This window comes from Aedes albopictus, chromosome 2 (assembly GCF_035046485.1).
Source record: "Aedes albopictus strain Foshan chromosome 2, AalbF5, whole genome shotgun sequence".
Taxonomy (NCBI): domain Eukaryota; kingdom Metazoa; phylum Arthropoda; class Insecta; order Diptera; family Culicidae; genus Aedes; species Aedes albopictus.
The window spans coordinates 212,538,320-212,558,292 of NC_085137.1; the positions used below are offsets into that span (position 1 = coordinate 212,538,320).

At 40.4% G+C, this 19,973-nt stretch overlaps 1 protein-coding gene and 2 long non-coding RNA genes across 3 annotated transcripts; 2 read left to right on the forward strand and 1 right to left on the reverse strand.

Annotated features, from left to right (window-relative positions):
- Positions 1-7,463: 7,463 nt before the first annotated feature.
- LOC134287900 (glucoside xylosyltransferase 1) lies at positions 7,464-10,173 on the reverse strand. The gene is made up of 4 exons (XM_062851083.1): positions 9,826-10,173; positions 9,533-9,757; positions 9,161-9,467; positions 7,464-8,720 (listed from the first exon to the last, which is right to left on the reverse strand). The coding sequence occupies exons 2-4, from the start codon at positions 9,679-9,681 to the stop codon at positions 8,055-8,057; spliced, it is 1,122 nt and encodes a 373-aa protein (XP_062707067.1). The 5' UTR covers positions 9,682-9,757; positions 9,826-10,173; the 3' UTR covers positions 7,464-8,054.
- A 7,062-nt stretch (positions 10,174-17,235) lies between these two features.
- Positions 17,236-17,882, forward strand: LOC134287901 (uncharacterized). Its single transcript, XR_009997630.1, has 3 exons — positions 17,236-17,481; positions 17,572-17,744; positions 17,805-17,882. It is a non-coding gene; the product is annotated as an uncharacterized LOC134287901 (long non-coding RNA).
- A 481-nt stretch (positions 17,883-18,363) lies between these two features.
- LOC134287903 (uncharacterized) lies at positions 18,364-19,398 on the forward strand. Its single transcript, XR_009997632.1, has 2 exons — positions 18,364-19,003; positions 19,104-19,398. It is a non-coding gene; the product is annotated as an uncharacterized LOC134287903 (long non-coding RNA).
- Positions 19,399-19,973: the final 575 nt, after the last annotated feature.

Here is a 19,973-nt window from a genome sequence, read left to right on the forward strand (position 1 = left end):
ATCCAAACCCCCTCAAAACAATGATGGAACCAAATCACCTTGCATGAACGCTACAGCCTTTATTGAAGATTGTTTTTACTAGTTATGATCTTAAGGCAGATTTGTTCGTCTTAAATGAAACTTGTTCGTTTTATACAAGAGTAACAGCCTTTGACAATTCTGCATTAACATGTCTAAAGGGTCTAACTCGTTTTGTAAACAAACATTGTTTCTGTCGCTGTAGGGTCTATCTCGATCCACCCACGCATCTGGGGGCCGTTATCGGAAAGATCTATCTTCGCTCTTTCTGATAACGGCCCCCAGATGCGTGGGTGGATCGAGATGAGCCCTACAGCGACAGAAACAATGTTTGTTTACAAAACGAGTTAGACCCTTTAGACATGTTAATGCAGAATTGTTTGTTTACGTTTTTGATGCTAGAAAGTTGTCTCTGTACATTTCGCGGTGTTTCGCGTTAAGATGTGCCAATTCTATTTTGTTTCTCTCTATTTTTGCTATTAATAATGAAGTGCAACTTACTACAATTACACTATTTGGCATGAGCTTCAGCAGAGTCACAGTAAGTACCCATTTCATTTTCGATTCGCATAGCTATGGCCTGTGTGAGAAACTGGTTGAAGGCGGGACGACAGCAGCCAGCTACTAGCATTTTTGATTGGCCGTAAAATAATTATTTCGTTGACATGATTACTTTTTAGCCCAAGAATGGCTAAATTATCAGTGAGCAAACATGTTTATGTGTTTATATTTGCATGAGAACGCGGTTTTTCAACTAATTTGTTTCATTCATTATTTGGATTGAAAAATAGTTCGTTGTCTTTATCATTATTTCGCATAGTTCTTGATCCAGAGTAATGGCTCTAGCTCAAGAATAGAAGGCTTCAAGAAGTTTTTAAAGGAGGATCAGCCAGATAAAATGCACTTGAATAAACGAAGCATAAACTTTTAATAAAATATGTTGATGTTATGTGTTGAAAATAACTTCAAATACTCCTTAAAACTTATTATAAGATTTAATGCTCTTGTAAATTGAGTTGTTTTATGCGCGAATTTCAAAATTAACTTGAAGACAACATAAAAACCACAAACGAACGAAGATTGTTTTCTCTTGATAAAAACAACTATAAATGTTCCATGAATTGGTCAAGCTGTGATAAAGCTTCCATAAAAATAATCAAATCTAAAAGGAATTGAAATTGTTACTTGGGATGAGAGTAAACAAGCACAATTTCATAGTTTGATCTCGCTTTCTTCAGCCTAAGTCGAAATTTGGAGTCGAAATGGAGTAAAAATCGGTGCCTTCAGTAATTAACCGTTGAATTATACTTAATTACATACTTCTATTCTGATGATGAAGCTATTGTTTAAAATGGTAAAAAAAGACACGGACACGTTCAATGCTTCCAGTGAGCTTTTCGCTCTTTGAAGGAAGCACGACACTAGACAACGGACTAGCATTCAACGCCCAGTGGCACAGCCGAAAACTTTTCCTGACAGCTGCGGCGGGAATCGAACCCGCGCTCCTCAGCACGATGCGACTAAGAGCTTGGTGACCCTAGCCGCATGACCACGGAGCCGCACGTAAAGGTTTTGGTAGAACAGGAGGCGCGCTTTACGTTCGAATGATATTATGCGAATTGGTAGATTCACAACAAACTACGGTATGAATAAACGAATTAGAAGCATATGTCGTGTATTTGTTACTTCAGCTTTATCATGTCAAAATGCTCTAATTCGTTTAGGTAAACAAGCATGTTTCCAAGCATGTTTCTGTCCCTATAAGATCAATCTCGATCCACCCACGCAAATCGATACCGTTATCAGAAAGATCTATTTATCTTCACATTCTCATACAGCGACAGAAACATGTTTGTTTGCAAAAACGAGTTAGACACTTTTTTTTCATGTTAATGTAGACTTGTTTTTCTAGCTTCGATTTTCATCTAAGCAGAGTTAGGATAAGGGATATTTTTTGCGTGTGTTCCAGGCAGGGATGGGAACACTCACTTTCAAAGAGTTACACTCACTTGATATTTTCTCTGCTCAGAAGCGTGCAAACAAGAAACGATGTATGGACGACTTTTACATTGTGGTTTTGTCTAAAACTTTGCCGAATAGAGTAGTGTGCGTGTGTGTGCGACCCCACACATACCGAAGTCGTGACAGAGTTGTAAAAGCGACTCTCCACGAGGTGAGTGTAATTTACATTCACCTCATGGAGAGTTGCCTTCGCAGCTCCCTCACGACTTCGGTATGCGTTTGCCACCCTTACTTTATTCGGCAAAGTTTTAGACAAAACCACAATGCAAAAGTCGTCCATACATCGTTTCTTGTTTGCACGCTTCTGAGCAGAGAAAATATCAAGTGAGTGTAACTCTGTGCAAGTGAGTGTTCCCATCCTTGGTTCTAGGGACTATTTTTATTACCGTACGGGTTTTGGGCCGAAGGGTCTCAGATTTGCATGAAACTTTTTCCACAGACAGGGCTCATGGAAATATGAACAAAAAAAACTGAAAAAATCGAGGTCGCTATTTTCCCGGAAAACTCAGGTGGATTTTTTTTGTATTCTCCTGACACAACTTTTATAACTTATGAACGAAGCATCGTAGAAACAAAGTTTTTTAAAAGCAACATTTCTCAGAAATCCAAAAAAATATGAGCTGGAAAAAAATTTCCACAGTTGAGAAAATTCGTAAAGAAAAGCCGGAAAAACTATGCCTGAACTCGTGACAAAATTGGAAAAAAAATTTTTTGAGAAGGTTGTTTCATAAGCTTTAATCGCTGAAAATTTTGGAATACACTTTTATTTCGTTTTTGAGTTATGGCCAATTTTGTTGAAAAAAATGTCCAAACGTACCATAAAAGCCTTTTCTTTGAAAAATCATAACTCAAGAACGAAGCATCGTAGAAACAAACTTTTTGATGAAAATGAAAGCAAATTTTCTCAGGAATTCAAAAAAAAATATGAAGTGGAAAAAGTTTTCGCGGAAAAGTCTCAAAAAAATATATTTGATGAGGTTATTGCATAAGCTTTGATCGCTGATATTTTTGGAATGAAATTTTTCGTTCCTGAGTTATGGCCAATTTAGTGAAAAATGACCATATAAATAATATAGAGTTATAGGCCACTCCACCCCATTTATGTAGACGTCATCGAATATGCCGAGTCCAATGTACGCCGTGCCATCATGCCATTGTCCGAGCCAGCAACCAGGCCACCGTTGTCACCATGCCAGCAGGATTGGCGGAAGCGCGACCACGCCGGCCAGTTGTGCAAGGTCAGCAGACCAAGTTATTAAATAGAGATCGATTGCGAATCAATCGTTCAGTTCTATTTGAGTTACAGCGCAGTGAGTGAATTGTTAGTTAGTAAGTTAGTAATTTGATCATTAAATAAATCTTTTTTTTTAAGACCCGATGGTCTAAAACAAGTTTATATGTAGGCTTACATCAACAACGTCGCAAGTTGTCAGGCCTCTGGACCTGATGACGAGAAAGAAGCGTTCTACGGTCTAGAGGCGTTCAGATAGAGCAAACATGCGATGGTTGCTCGCTGCGTGACGTGAAAACCGTTATCGGCGGCATGCGCTCAAAATTGGTAGTTAGCAGCGCTAGCAGTGGCCCCACCAACTTGAAGGCGGCAGGAGGAACATCTGATTCGCCATACACGCTCCCGTCAGAATACCCATTTTTTCATTGCTATCTCTGTCGCTCTTCAAGAGGCTCCATTTAAAAATACCCATTTATGAGTTGGTCAGCCTCTTGAAGAGCGACAGAGATAGCAATGAAAAAATGGGTATTCTAACGCGAGCGTGTAGGTAGTACTTCGGCTGCAACACTAGGCTTCGCGACTTCGAATCTCAGAAACGACTGGTACGACGGCGAATGTGAACAGTTAGCAAAACGAGAAGAATGCAGCTTGGACGAGAATGTTACAACACCGTACGAGGGCGAATGATGCACGTTATAGACAGGCGCGGAACAGGCAGAACTCAGTCTTCCGGAGGAAGAAGCGCCAGCAGGAAGGACGAAATCGTGAAGCACATGGAAGTTTTACGAGAAGCTGAACCGCTCGCGCAGAGGCTTTGTGCAACCGACAAGCCGACATGTGTCAAGACAATCACGGGAATCTTCTCACGAACGAGCGTGAGACGGTTGAGAGGTGGCGGCAGCATTACGATGAGCACCTCAATGGCGCCGTTGTAAGCACCGAAGGTGGCGTGGTAATAGATCCAGGAGTACGTGCGGAGGATGAACAACTTCCGGCCCCGGACCTCCAAGAGATTGAAGAGGAGGTCGGTCGGTTGAAAACAACAAAGCCGCTGGAGCAGGTCAAGTTACAAGCGAGCATCTGAAATACGATGGAGAAGCATTGGTGAGAGCCCCACACTGCGTCCCATCTACAAAAAGGGCGACAAGTTGGATAGCTGGAACTACCACGCGATTACACTACTGAGCGCCGCCTTCAAGGTACCTACTTTCAAATTTTATGCCACCGTCTGTAATCGATTGCAAGAGAGTTCGTGGGGCAATATCAGGCTAGATTCATGGGCGAACGCGCTACAACGGATCAGATGTTCGCCATCCGCCAGGTGTTGCAGAAATGCCGCGAATACAACGTGCCCACACATCACTTCGACAATGATTTTTCATAAGGGCCTAACTGACTTGATCGATTTCTCTTCGTCGGCTCTCTCTTTCGCTAATATTATGGCGCCAGCACCAAACCGAATAGCGACGTTTTGACTAGCGACACTTTTCGACTAGCGACACTTTTTTTCAGTACCGGGTGGGGTGCGCTGTGTGCGTTCAATGATGCACTATCATATCACTTCCGATGTATGTTGTAAACAACTCAAAATTAGCAAAAATATTTTTCTCAAAAAAAGTTTTTTGATTTCCAATCGAATTCATAATAGCTTGATCAAATCGAACAAAATCATTATTTTTTTGTTTCTATGGCAAGATGTAGTCATCTCCGTCGCATTTCAATCAAAACAGTTTGAGAAAATTCAATACACATTCTGTAATAACACAAAGAGAGGGTCGATGGAGAGAAATCGAAAATATCAGTTAGGCCCTAATGAAGAATCAGTGTCAACTTGTTCATGGATTTTAAATCGGCGTATGATACAATCGATCGAGACCAGCTATGATAGATTATGCACGAAAACGGATTCTCGGATAAACTGACACGATTGATCAGGGCGACTGCGATGGATCGAGTGATGTGCGTAGTTCGAGTATCAGGGACCCTCTCGAGTCCCTTCGAATCTCGCATAGGGTTACGGCAACGTGATGGTCTTTCGTGCATGCTGTTTACCATTGCTTTAGCGGCTATAATAGGGAGAGGGAATAAACACGAGTGGAACGATTTTCACGAAGTCCATTCAGCTGCTTGGTTTCGCTGATAATATTGATTATTGATTAAGCTCGCCAATTTGAGACGATGATGGCAGGAACGTACATCCGACTAAAGAATGAAGCTAGGCGAATTGGAATAGTCATCAATGTGTCGAAGACAAAGTACATGATGGCAAAGGGCTCTAGGAAGGATATAACGCGCCGGGCACTCGAAATCTCTACCGACGGTGATTAAATCGAGGCGGTTAAAGAATTCGTGTACTTGGGCTAACAGGTGACTGCCGACAACGACACCAACAGAGAAATTCAAAAACGCACTGTGGTGGCAGGAAATCGAGCTTACTTTGGACGTGGACGGGACACGTCACCAGGATGTCAGATATCAACCCGGTAAAAATGACTCTCGAAGGCAATCCGAGTGGTACAATAAGACGTGGTGCACACCGAGCAAGGTGGGTCGATCAAGTGGAGGACGATTTGCGTACCCTACGCAGAGTGCGGAACTGGAGACGCACAGCCATGAACTGAGTCGAATGGAGACGACTTCTATACGTACATCGAGTAGGAACGAGCCACTTTCTTCAAATTCTACTGCGACACTTATCTTTAAGCCAGCAGACATAACTAGTGATACGAAAAACAGATACTAACACAGTGATCCTCAGCCTAACTGTCTTTGCGGGCCAAAATTGAATTTTGAAAAGCGACTGCGGGCCGCAAGTCATTTAAGAGTTTATTAAAAAAATCAAAACTCAATACAAAATTCGTTTGTTTGATTTTTTTTTTAATTATTGAACAATGGCAAGGAACTAAACAACCTGCAGATTTTATTTCTAAACTAAACAATCAGCAGATTTTATTTCACTAGAAAAAATCTTGAAAATCGAAGGAAATTAAAAACAGGATGCAATGACAGTAACATTTAGGTTTTGTAGTTCTTAATAATGTTGAGCAAATTATTTCAGACAAGCTACTAGAAAGTTATACGAAAAATAAGCAATAATGATGTTGGCTAGAACAATATGGACCTCTTTAAGAATGTTGTGGATGAACTTACAGTGCAAAAGTCCTAGACACGAACAGTAACTAGTAATTCCCCTGGATCCAGTTTTGAGAAATTTTCGAATGAAGTTTTTTACTGCAGCTTAGGAATTTCCTGAGAAGTATATTGATTGAACCCTTTATTAAAAAAAAACTCAGAACTGTAATCCAATTTTTTAAGAACTTTTCGTGGATTTTAAGAAATTTCAGAATGATTACTAGAGGTTTAGGGTACTCGAAAGAAATTCCGAAAAACTGCCTGGTGATACTGTTGTGAAAATCCTTGATGATTTTTTGAAGTTTTTCTTGTGTAAAAGATAAACCTACAGACATAATTTCCTGACCAATGTGTGCAAGTATTTGTAACCGATTGAGAAAAGATATTTTAGATATTTTTTTGTTAGAGGAATTCCCAAAAATATTGCAAGGGAAATGAAGAGTATCTTTCCCAATCCCTGAAGTTTTCAGTGAAATTACAAAACTTTGGGCAACACTTCCTTTGAAAAATAACTTGTGGACAAAATTTCTGTAAAATATTTTGGAATATTTGGAATGAAAAAAAAAACAAACTGGATATAATTTTAATTTTATTTTCGTGAAATTACACAAATTACTAATGACGAGTTCTGCCACAAGTCCAAAATCCATGTCAGAGAACCTGTAAATTTAGCCTAAACTCATTATTTAAGTGAAACACACCTTTCTTACCAACAGTTTCGAATATTTTTGGAACAAAATTCGAGAAAATATAAATAAAATATAATATTTTAAAGTTTATAAAACTTTCAAAAATCTTATAGCTTTTGAAAATCTTTCCAGGGTATTGGCAGAGTTAATCAGTAGTTAATATTCATTCTCATGAAAGTTTTGAAATATGGTGATTTTCATTATAGAATCTTTGAGAGGGCCACTTTCTATTACATTTCAAAATTAGTTCGCGGGCCGCACAAAACCTTGTCGAGGGCCGCATGCGGCCCGCGGGCCGCAGTTTGGTGACCACTGTACTAACATAATGATCATTTTCACATTTTACAACGCAATAAGTGTAATTCGAAAAGTTTAAAACACTCACGTTTATTTACACTTGCCTTACGTCCTGAAATCCTGGTTCGATCCTAATACTTGAAACTCTCTACATAGAGATTGACTAAGTTTGTAAAAAATCTACATATGCACAGCTATTGACATTGAAAAAGAAACAAAAAACGTCCTTCAAAAGTCAACTCTCTAAAACAGATCAAAGTCTTCTTGCACATTAAAAGAAAATCTATCAACTAAGGCGAGTTTCACCTGAATTCGTTTCAATTCAGTGTTTTGCTACTATACGTATATGAAAGGGCGCGTAGACCTATCGTTGCGATTGTTCATGTTTGTTCTTTCTTTTTTTACTAGCACTGTTTGAGTGAAATCACTATTCGATTCGAAATTACGTAACGTTTCGTTTGACGAATTTCGCGTCAACTTACCTGTGGGGTAGATGATTTGGCGCGAAATTTGTGCATTCCCAAGTAAATTCCTGGTCTTATCTTAGTTTCAAAACAATTTTGAAACTATCTGTCATGATAACCGAAATAAAACCATTTATCTTACTATGGTTGTCTCCCACGATATGGCGTCCGAAAATGTGAGTCTTTCTACGGACTCTCACCTCACGTCTCCTCGATGTACTGGTTCTGCTTGAAATACTTCCTAGGGTCCTGTAAAAACTTGTCCAGCAGTTTATCACAGTTTGAGTTGCTCGGCAGCGCCAGCGAGTCTTCCACCGTTCGGATGAAGTTGGAGTGGATGTCCGTTCGAAAGGCGTACTCCTCGATTGTGGTATAGAGAAGGTTGAAGATTGGCTGCACGTACGAATGGAAATATCCCCGATTCCCGTGGATGATCTTGACGCCATCCGGTGCGTCACAAACGCTCATGTACATGCAGTGGTCCGCTCGGTAGTTCCAATCGCACGGAAACACGTACAACCGATCCGGATGATAGTGGAACAGAATGTTGATGATGTCCTGATCGCCCCATACCAACTTCAGTCGGTACTCTTTGTAGATTGGCATAATGTGCTCTTCCCACTTGAAGTCCCTCATTCGGGTGAGATTCATCAACATGACGCCGGAATTCACGCCCAGATCGCCGTAGTACGGATGACGAGCGAACCGATTGTACCAACCGGCATTTTTGTCCTCGTGCTCGGGTGCCATGCCGGCAAATTGCGACGCATTGAAATTGCGGAACATCGACCACAGCTCCTGAACCGGCGACAGGAAGATTGTATCCGAATCCACGTATAACACTGAGTCGATGTGAGGTAACAGCGACTGAAAACAATATTGCGTTAATCATACGAATTTTCTGAATCCCTGAATAAATTTCTGATGGAAGCAATTGCTATAATAGTTCTTGACAAAGTCCTCAAGGGAATCCCTGCCGGAATCCCACATTGAGATCTACCGGAACCCTTCCTGGCTTTTGGAAAAAATCCCTGAGGAGCTTTTATTAAAATTTATAGAAACATTCCGAAATATCTGGAAAACTAAAACTAAGGAAGTATATGAACTACAGGAATCCATTAAGGAATCCCCGATGAAATGCCCCGAAATTCCCGGAGAAGTCGTGAAAGTAATTTCCTGAGAAATTTCAGAAAAGATTGTTAAAATAGTCCCTGAAAAAAATCTTGGCACAAAGTATGGAAACGACGTCGCCAGATTGGGCTCCGTATACAAATGGTTTAGGATTGCGAGAAAGCTAATATTCTTACCGGCAAAAACAGTCGTTGTGCCGCGCAGGGTTTGAACAGTTTCTTCCACTCGTCCTTGTCCGCCTCCGGGAATGTCAGGGAATGTATTTCGTAAGTGAAAATATTGTCGTTGATCTCCTGCCAGTCGTCCAGTTTCTCCACAAAATTTTGCTTCAACTGCTCTTCGGCCACGACAACGAATTTCAGCGGCGCCTGATTCCGGTTGAACATGATGGCCGATTTGATCATGTTTAGTGCTTCGTTGTGTCGCTCGCCGCATGCGACAACTACTATGGCTATCTCCGTCCCGTTGGCCAGTGCGCGATGGCTGTCGAGGAATTTAAAGAATCGAAAGAGATTAACAAACCGTAGGATCGATTGCATTCGACGCACCTTTTACGACCCAATCCGAATCCGCTGAAACTGGAATTGACTCCCAGGCTGAGGCCGTTGAACAATCCATTGTTGACGCGCAGGATGTAATACCAAATCAGCAGAAAGGAAGTCAACACAAGCACTGCCAACAAGCGGTAAACCTTCATGTTTCTAGCTAGTGATTTATCTGCAACTGCAATCGTCACCGCTGTTTTAGCTCCTCATCGGTGAATGGTTTACATCCTGAAAAAGTAGCAGTCAGCAGAATCCGATCATGATTAACAAAACAAAAACCTGAATCTTGCCCTTACCATAATTGCACACTGAATTTACGAGTATGGCACAACACTTCTGCACTAGATTGCCGCTTCGTTTTCTATCCAATCCACACCCAAACGTTCCTCAGACGCTTCCAGGCCAAATAATAGCCTTTAACGCTGTTTACGTGATAAGAAGGACAAATGTTTATGCTAATTTTCCCCAAAAAATATCACCACTTTCACGCACCACAAATCCAAAAACTCGTTTTCCTCCGATTCTCCCTCGCGCAGTAAAAATCGGTCCGACGATTTGCTGTTCCGTCAAAACGAAACATCGTTTTTGACAGCAAAACAGTAAACAACAAACTTGACGAAGCTAGGGGTGTCCAGTATTCCATATCCGGGAAAACAGATCCCGGGAATAAAGAAAAATCAAAATCGTAAACGAAGTTTTGAAAATCCATCTCAGCCAAATAAACTCAGCATCTGAGTGCTGCGAATAGAAACGATTTTATTTTTCAAGCTAGACAACACACACCTACACACTCGCGGCACACAACTTGTAAACACGCACGAGCGTTCAATTTCTTGCAACTACCTTTCTCAGCTCGGTTGTCAAACCCGCCGTCGCGACGCTGTTCGGAAATGGTAAACATGATTAATCCACCATTATTCCAATTTTGTTCTCGTGTTCAAAGTTTATTATTTTCCATTCGCGATGGAAATTTTGATGAATAGTTGTTACAAAATTAGCTAAAATAGGCTCAAAACAATGTTTGTCCTTCTCTTCGCTTTCCAACGGCTTGACAGCGGCAAATGCAGATATCGTGACAATAATTTTGATTATATCCGCAGCACCTAGATAACAATACTCTTCAATCCATCACATAATATTATTATCATTTATTTATTTATGACACTTTACACTACGACAGTACATTCGTGTCAGGCAATAAAAAACTAATTACAATACTTCCTTATGAATTTATCAGTTCGCATTTTTCGCTTATTGCATTTAATTATCCACCCATCTACGTCATCCGGAGCTGGATCAGGGCCTGAATCCAAATCGCTATCCACGTCTATAACGATGTTAACAACAGGTTCGGTCATCATAGTATCATCAATCGCGACGGTCGCATCGGTCGATGCAGTTGCTCCGACAGTGTCTGCTTTCCGATCTGCCTTTTTCTGGGGCGCTGGGTTGACCTCGTGTGAGCAAAGTCGACGAACACTCCGTTTCACAGCATTCGTGTTTGATTCACTTCGGTTGCGGTGTTGGTCATTCGAGTGTGGTTGTCGGCCGTATTGGACAGGAGGACATCGTTTGGGAAGGTTCATTTATTACGTCCATCGTTTTTCGGGATTTCTAAACCCCCCCCTCCCCCCTCTGTCACGCTATTTTCCTATACCTAATACACGTACTGTCACACTTTTCTAGACCCCCCCCCCTCCCCCAAATCGTGGACGTTTTCTTTTTTTTTTATTCCTGTTCGGGTTTGTCACTGCGACCAGTTTTTAGATCTATTGTGACATTACCCGTATCCTTAGTGTAGTGCATGTCGCATTACTCAATTGCCATTGAGGGGCAATAAAGTATCGATTTTGATACAGTTTTTGTTTTGTTTTCTTAGAAAACAAAACAAGAGTACTGATATTGGCCATGCATCGGAAACCTAGCATCACCCTAGTTTTACTGCTAAATTCTCCCCAGGTTTAGGACCCGGGTTTTAACATTAGCAGCAATATCATTCCAATAATGGGACATGTGTTCAGTAATAAGGATTCTAGTATGTTCCTTGCGTACTAGCACTTTCCAGTCTTCGAAGAGTTAGTACATACATGGATCCCTAACCCAATTTGATTTCCTTTGCATTGAGTTTAGCCTCAGATGGTGAGGTTTTTAACTATATGCAAAGTAAAGTTGGTAAACTTAGTTTTATTCAAAGACTGGAAGTCATCACAACACCAGTAGCAAGGACTAAATACTATAATGCCTATAATTATCAGAACACATATTCCAAAATTGAAAAATAGGACGACACTAGATTTCGGTTTGGTAGATCTAACCCCGCAACGCAACCCAAAAAGGCGATCTACCCACGCTACGGGCTCCGTTAAAGATCGAGCATGTTTTAAACCCCCTCAACCATTCATCCCTCAGCACGGGTCGCCTGACACCTTGGATTGGGGTTACCTGTTTGGTGGACTTTTACCCCCGGAACAGGTGGTCCGTAGTGCTATTCTAAGCCGGCAGCTACACGGACAAAATCGTGGACGTAATTTTTGAACGTCCCCTTTGGAGGTTGCTTTTGTTGCGCTTGTTGGACATCGCGTTGTAAAGCCGATTTTGGTGCTAGGGCTTCTTGTTCTTTTGCTGCAGCTTCACTGCACTTTTGTTTTGGGTGTGCTCTTTTGTCGCACTGGCGGCACGTACGAATTTGAGTACGGTAAGACACTGTAGCTACGTCATCGCAAATTTTGATATACGATGGTATATGTTTATCAAGTTCTATCCGCACCACACGGACGCCATTTGGTATACCGGGAAAATGTTTCTTCCACAGTTCCCTTGCAACAGATTTCACTTTGCCATATCGTTTCATGTAATCTGCAACTACTTCATTCGGAACATCTGGCGGGAGATCATGGACACGGACATTTGTTGCGCTGTCTTCTATGAACACTGGAACATTGAACTTTTTGTCCGCTGCCATCATGAAGTGCTTAAGGTGATGAGAAGCGGCTATGCGTTCGGCTGTCTCTAAGTTGCGCATCTCAAGGAGAGCACAATTTCGAGTGGAGTGTAACTGGACATTTTTGACGAAAGATATGTAAATCAATTTCCAGTTTTTCGTTGAGGAATTTTGCGATGTTCCTCGCACTTGGTCGTACGGGAAGCACACTAAAATCGATGACCAATGTGTTTTTCCGTGTGGTGGCCATTGTGAATAGCGATACCACAGCGATAATCGAACCGAACGAAAGACGACCGGCCCGATTGAACGTCGGCTGACAACTGAATCCATCACATAGGTTCAACAAGGTTTAACATAAACTCCATCTTCAATGTTTGGCTCCCGCTGAGAGAGCATATTGACCCGCATAGAAAAATACAGTTTGTCTTGGATTCCAAACAGTAAAATTCTTCTTACTGTTAGTGTTGACATATCACAGACTGTTGCTTTCATGTTGAACAATACAAAACCTGACGCTTTGTATTATAAAAAATGGTTTAAGCAATTCATACCAAACTGTTACATTATATTGTACAGTTCAATCAATGTTACATTATATGGACACAAAAACCCGTCATATATTGTTGAAAACGAGGGGCGACCCAACTAACAATCACTCATTTAACAGGCACCATTATGACGAATTAATTCAGCATGATGTTGAATAACATTTGAACTATTTACACGTACAACCTATGTTCGGGTTTTGTTCACACAAATTTGGAGAAGTTATAAAGCATCATGTTGTGCACCAACTTATTTTTTTGTTTTTCAAAGCGTTTTACAAATGTACAAGAAAGTTGTTATTAAGCTTTGGCAAAAATGATTGAAAATAAATAAAATGCAAAAATGTTGAACTCTCACGAGAGTAATTATTTGCTCTCATGTTGAGAACACCTATTATGAAATAAGAATTACATATAAAATTACCTAAATCCGGATTAGAGCTCGAGACCTGTCGATTGCCAGCCGCATGCCTTCCTATCTGCGCCATCCTAGAGATGGTGAGATGCAGCACCAAAAGCAAAACATAATCTTCCCATGAGTCAATAATGATCACTCCTGAACTTGTGTTCAGCAGTGGTGAATTAGCACAGCAGTGGCAATCAACTGAACAACGCCTTATACTTCAACCGCTGTTCAACTCAAAACACGTGTTTTCCATTCTGATTTCGCTGTCAGTATTTTTATCGCACGGTGAGAAAACTTGTATCGAATGCGGCCAAAAAGTGTTGGTCCTTATTGAAGATATTGTTCCCAGACGAACTAATTGCGATATGAAAATGTTTTTATTTTTATTAATAAATATCGATCTTTAAAAATGTATGACAATATGTGGTGCGGTATGGTCTTGGACATGGTGCATTCACGGCATCTGTTCAGGTAATCTACTCATGCTCAGTCGAAGATCCGTTAAGAAATTTTGTTATTTATGCTTTTGTCATGGAATCTTAAAATTATGTTCAATAAATAGTGCATAAGGATGTCTAGGGATACTTGAAATTTGTCGATTTATGAATGCTGTTTGGTTATCTAGGTGACTGTGGGAACAATATTCAGTAAACACGACAGCACTGAAATGTCAAATGCATCGATCCAAGCGTCTCGTACAATCGAACTGCTGCAGAAGATTAAAAATATATAATAATCAAGGTACAAGATATCTTGTCACAGACTAATAATAATAAATAAATGCCTCATTTTCACGTTGATTACGTCTCTTGGAACTCAATGTTAAACTACATAATTCTAATCCGTTTTATTTTATGTGATTCGTTTAAAATTTTGGTTCATTGATAACTTGGTTGTCTAAACAGTTTTAGCCATGATTTATCCCATAATCCGAACAAAGTTTCGAGTCAAACTATAACGGGCTGAAGGCGTTTATTTGACAAGTGAAAGGCACATTGTTCAGGAGCATATGCTTATCGATACATCAGCCTAATAAGATGCAGACAAATGTTTTGTTAAACTATGTTGTTAAGGAATCAATGCTTGTCGAATAAATTTACTGTTAAACTTTTGAAAAGTGTTTTAATTTATCATTGTTGATACCGATGAGGAAAGTCGAACATTGACTATTTTCTCAATTGAAAAATCATTTAAACGGTAATGTGTTTTAGTTCAGCTATCATTACCATTATTAAGCGACAATTCAGCAAGCTTGCTTGTTTGTGACTTGCAATTGTTAGTTGGGGAATCACTAGCGCATTTTGGATTCAGCCTTGTGTATTGACATTACGCATTGACGCATTTTGTAGCGCATTGGTGCAAATTCCGTAACGCATTTCGTGCATTTTTCAACGCATTGAATTTTTTGGCGCATTTTCAAGCGCATTGTATGCATTTTTCAACGCATTAGAGCAAATCACAAATTTTCTAACGCATTTTCGATTCAGTTGTTTTGGTAGTGATCCGCCCCTCGGTTGAAAAACAGCAGCACCTTTTGACAAACAGTCGATTGGCTTGCTTACGCTTTTCACTTATACACGCGTTTACTACTATACATAACAATTTTTGAACAATTTGGCAAATGGTTGCACGCATTGGTATTTGTGTGCAAAACATGAAACAACAATTTTGGCAGTTTCGTTTATTTTTTTAGTTGTTCTGTTTATTTTTGGAGTAAGAAGTCCGGAATTTACGAGAGTGACCGAAAAAGTGTTGGCCCTGCAGCTACTTCGATCCAGAACCGCGTGTAGCACCAGAACCCGATTGTTATTTGCCGCATCTCGATGATCACCCGCATAACGGAATCAATCAGTCGCTGTTCAGGCAACAACGGCAGCTCCTTCTGCAAGGCAGATTCGGCTGGCAGAAGCACTCCGATTGGCGATTCAGGATTCAAAAGCATCCACCCTTTGATCGTGACCACTGGGGCTGGTGAAACGGGTGAACTTGTTGGTTGGTCATAACATCACCCACCGCAGATGTTAACTGGACAACGCAAACTCGATCGGCATCTTCATAGCTCCCAAAAGTTGTAGAGTTGCAGATGATTTGCCAGCCTAGCTGAAGCCAAGTTCTGCACGGCAAATCCGACCATGCTTCCTACCAACCATCAAGAAGGCGAAAAGTGTTGCCTGTAGATTGCTGGAAATGCGACCGAGTCAGATCAGTCGCTATTATTCGTTGCCAAATCCTCATAGGTGTCATAGGTGGAAACGACTCCGGATGGTCTACGTGTGGCAGTCGAGCTGGATTTAGACGGTGGCGTTCGAAAGGATATCACAACTTCAGGTAATATTTACTTTCTCAGTTCTCCTTATTTTACTGATAATCCATGAACATTTCCAGATATTCAAGATGCCTTCAAGCGATGAAGACTTATCGAGAGGTACCGGCTTTGGGCTCGGTTTTACCCTGCCGACCATTCTAATCATCGACCATTACTGAACCGAACTCCCCAGGGGGATAACCTGCAACGTCCTTCTATAGCATCATCACGCCGAAAATCAGATAGTTCAACAGTGAATAAAATGTAATTAAATGCGCAATATTAGTGTTTCAATTCCCAAAAAATATTACAAACGTAACAGAACCGTACGATGTATTGCTATTACAATTGTATGAGAACTGTATACCATAAGCCTTTGGAACTATATTGCAATATAAAGTAATTATCACACAAACTGTCTATTTTTATTCCGATTTTATAGGTCAACAGTTCTAGAACTGTTTGCTAAACAGTGAACTGAGCAAAAAATGGATAGTATATTGACCTTCTGTCAAACTGTAAACGGAAAATTTTGTTCGAGAAAATGAGCGATTTTTCATTGTTACATAACTTAACCGCCTATTCCCCATACTGTTATTTGCTCGGAAACCATCTACCACACTGTTGAAACCGTTTATGGCACTGTTGGTTTATTGTTACTTTAGATGTTATACCATACTATTCAGATACTGTAGAAAATGGTTGCGAACAGTATGGTGGACAGTACTAGTATGGTTCCTGGTTATGCGGGGAGTCAGTCCGAGAGACTCAGCTCAGCATGACTGCTCATAAATATTTTAGTGAGGAAGTGAAAACCATCAGGCGTCTGCTCGACTGCCAGTACCTTCTACCCCCGTTGGTTTGACCGCATCTAATCTGAACACTTTTTAATTTGACCCCTCTAATCTGCACATCGTAACTAAAAATGATTCAAACTTCATTCTGATCATGGAACGGGGTGAAACGGAACGCAGAATCAAAACAAAACAGCAAAAATAATTATAATCAGTGTGTTTTTCGATGGCCACAGAGTTCCCGTATAAAAACGAACCATTAAGTCTATTGGTAAAACGAAAAAATAACAATAGATTCTTATGTTAACAATGCTTTCCATTGTATATGTATTGTACAGTACCTTTTTAAATTTGGTTCGTTACAATAGATTAACAATAGATTTTATTGTTACAGTATTATCTATGGATATCTAATAGAATAACAATAGATTTCATTGTTATAATTAAATTTTGTCATTTTCTGTAGAAATTCTACAAATTTTACTTAACCTTAGCATTATCATCGTTAAGACAGTATGTAAAGTAACTCTCCACTTCGATTCCATTAAATACATCACGCAATGATTGTCAATTTTTAATCCACATTACCCTTTATCGCACTTTTTGTACCAGACCTTTGATGTTTTTGTATTGATCACCACATTGGTGAATACGCTCTCCCCCTCTTCCTTTAACACCCCCCCCACAATATCACCCAACAAAGTGTGACGCATTAAACGTTTTCTTACTTTCGACTTTGATCCAAAGTGAGTAAACAAACTTGGTAAAAATCAAATCGCTTTTGAGTAGTTTTGGGCGAGTGTGTTCAGTATGATTGAACGATGAAAAAAGAAAAAGACAAAAAAAATATTTGCCACTAGCTGTGATGATTTTTCGCTCGCTTAATTTTCTATTAATTTCAGTGTTAATTCATAATTATTTTAGTGTGAAATAGCGCATCAGGACGGCTTACACCGAGGTAAGTAAATTTCTTTCTAATCAGTTACCGAAAAGACAAAAAAAAATGAATGAGATGGCGATTTTGTTTACAAGTTGAATTATTTTTTAGCCTCACAAACAGGAAGAAATCCGGTGCTGTGGAACGATGCGCTCGCCGGTGAATCGGTTGTACAATTCGGATCGATCGCCGCTGATAGATGAGGTAAATTTGGAAAGCCTTGACATGTCGGAGAATCTAGCGGAGTTTGGAGAATCTGGCTCGAGAAGAATGGATTGTGGCTGGTTTGTGAGAATCTTCTTGGTAAAGAGTGGTTGTGAAATTGACATACTTTTTTCTTACAGTGAATTGTTCAACTAACTTTGGTAGTCAGTTGCGGCAGTGCGCCCCTTCGGAGTGTAGCCGCATCCGGAAGTGGAGCAACCAAGGGGTGTGTCGCTTCAGAAATGTACATTGAATGTGCATTTAATCAGAGAAAATAGGTAGAGAAGCGAAGAGTGTGAAGCCAAAAAAACCTTATCGAACCGTCAAACTGGTATCCTATCGAACAAAATCAACAAACCTTGACGATTGCCGCATAATTCATGATAAGTATTGCGATCATTCGAAACATTTTTTTACCAATATTTTTAAATATCAAGGATATTACTGTAAATAACATTGATTCCTTAAATTGACGAAAATTGATCCTTTTTGGTATACATTTTAGATGATTTCTTGTTAATAAATCAACAGCATAAATCATTTTCTAATGCAGTACACGAGAGAGACACTACCCTCGATAGGTGGATTAATCTGTTTTTCGGTAGTTGCCAACATCCGAGTTACGAAATCAAAACAGAAAAAGTGTTGCCGTTCAGACGGCTGTTCACTCTTCGCTTCTCTACCTATTTTCTCTGCATTTAATGTACACGAATGCATTTAATTTTCATTCTTTGCATCAATGAGAATGAGCTGTCAAAAGTGAACTATCTCACCACTACATACATTGAAAACTGTAAACATAAAAAACAAAGGTTGATTGTCACGCTAGTTTTTTGTTTTGTTTGCGGTGTCTTCGACCGGCAGACGACTTCGACCGATTATGGTCCATCTTACCTGGCCGTAGTTAATTCCGAACCAGCTTCCAATCGCACCTTTTACATGACTGCAAGATCGCCTCCGCCTTCGAAAGGTGTCCAACAGTTGCAGGCAAGTGGTGTTTTGGAAACGCTTCGCCTGCGGCAACATTGTGCGTTAATGGCTAACCGACACGGACAAGCACCCGCTGGGACACTGAATCTTCTGCGCCGTTCTGATCGCTTATCTGGAACCGAGTCTGAAAATCATCGAGGGTCAATGTTTTGCCGAAACAAATCACTTGGGACATGGACTTCAATCTTACGCCCGTGGATTATTCCACTGTGGCGCCGGAAGTGCAAGTGCTGGGGAACTACACGACCACCGCCACCCAGATTCAACAGTTCCGTCGAAGTTACTTGACGAGGCAGCGAGCTCTACAGAGACTGACCAGCATTGTCAAGTAATTGTACGCTGGTTCCTGGTACGTCACATGTTCAACCGGCTTGAAACAAGGGTTCAAGATTCGTACCATCCCGCACATGCAGAGGTTTTTTTTTTATCAGACTGCTTCGCATTTCCAGACCATTCCAACCACGCTCAACAACCCGGAATAGGGAGGTGCAAATCGAGAAGTATCGAAGGGATTACAATCTGCTGAGGAACAGCATCAAGCGCGGCATCGGGAAGTACAAATTGGAGGCACTGCACAACGCCTTGCAGAGGGGCTGATGCGGAGGCGGACGAGTATTTCTGAGAGTATCTATTTTATTTTCATGCTAAAGGCTGTCATGGTACAGCAGGCACTTGTTTTCATGGCTCAAGAATTTTTCGTGCAAAATACAACATTTTACTCGTAACCTTACTCTTCGGATCTACCGTCAAGGCACCATTCACCGTGGATCTAAGAAGATTCGGGGCAAATAAGGGCTGTCATTTGACACCAGTCTTATAAACATTGTTGGTGCCGCTTTTAATTGCCTTCATTATAGGATAAAATTAAAGCAATATCCACAGAAGTAGAAAATTTTCACAAAATTTGGTGATATAGTACAATTAGTAAAGGGTAGTAAGGTCGCCTAATTCCGTGGTAGGTCACCATTCACCGTGGTAGTAGGGATCCATTCACCGTGTATGAGAAATTTTATTCTACTTTGTTTAAAAATGATCAAAACAACCCAGCCAAGGGAATTTTCTTCGTTTAAATTCATTTCAAGTAATAACTTGCAAGATTTTATTAGAAAAACGATTGTTCAAATTTTCGATTTTTTCTAGATATATGGGACAATATGGGGCACGGTGAATGGAGACCATTGATTTTTAGGGTACCCATTTACCGTGCCTTTTTGTTTCAATTAAAAAGTACGAGTAATCGTACTTTCTTGTTAAACTTACGTCGGTAATGCAAGATACATACCTGATATGTGAATTTAATTGCTTCTTGGTGGAATAAA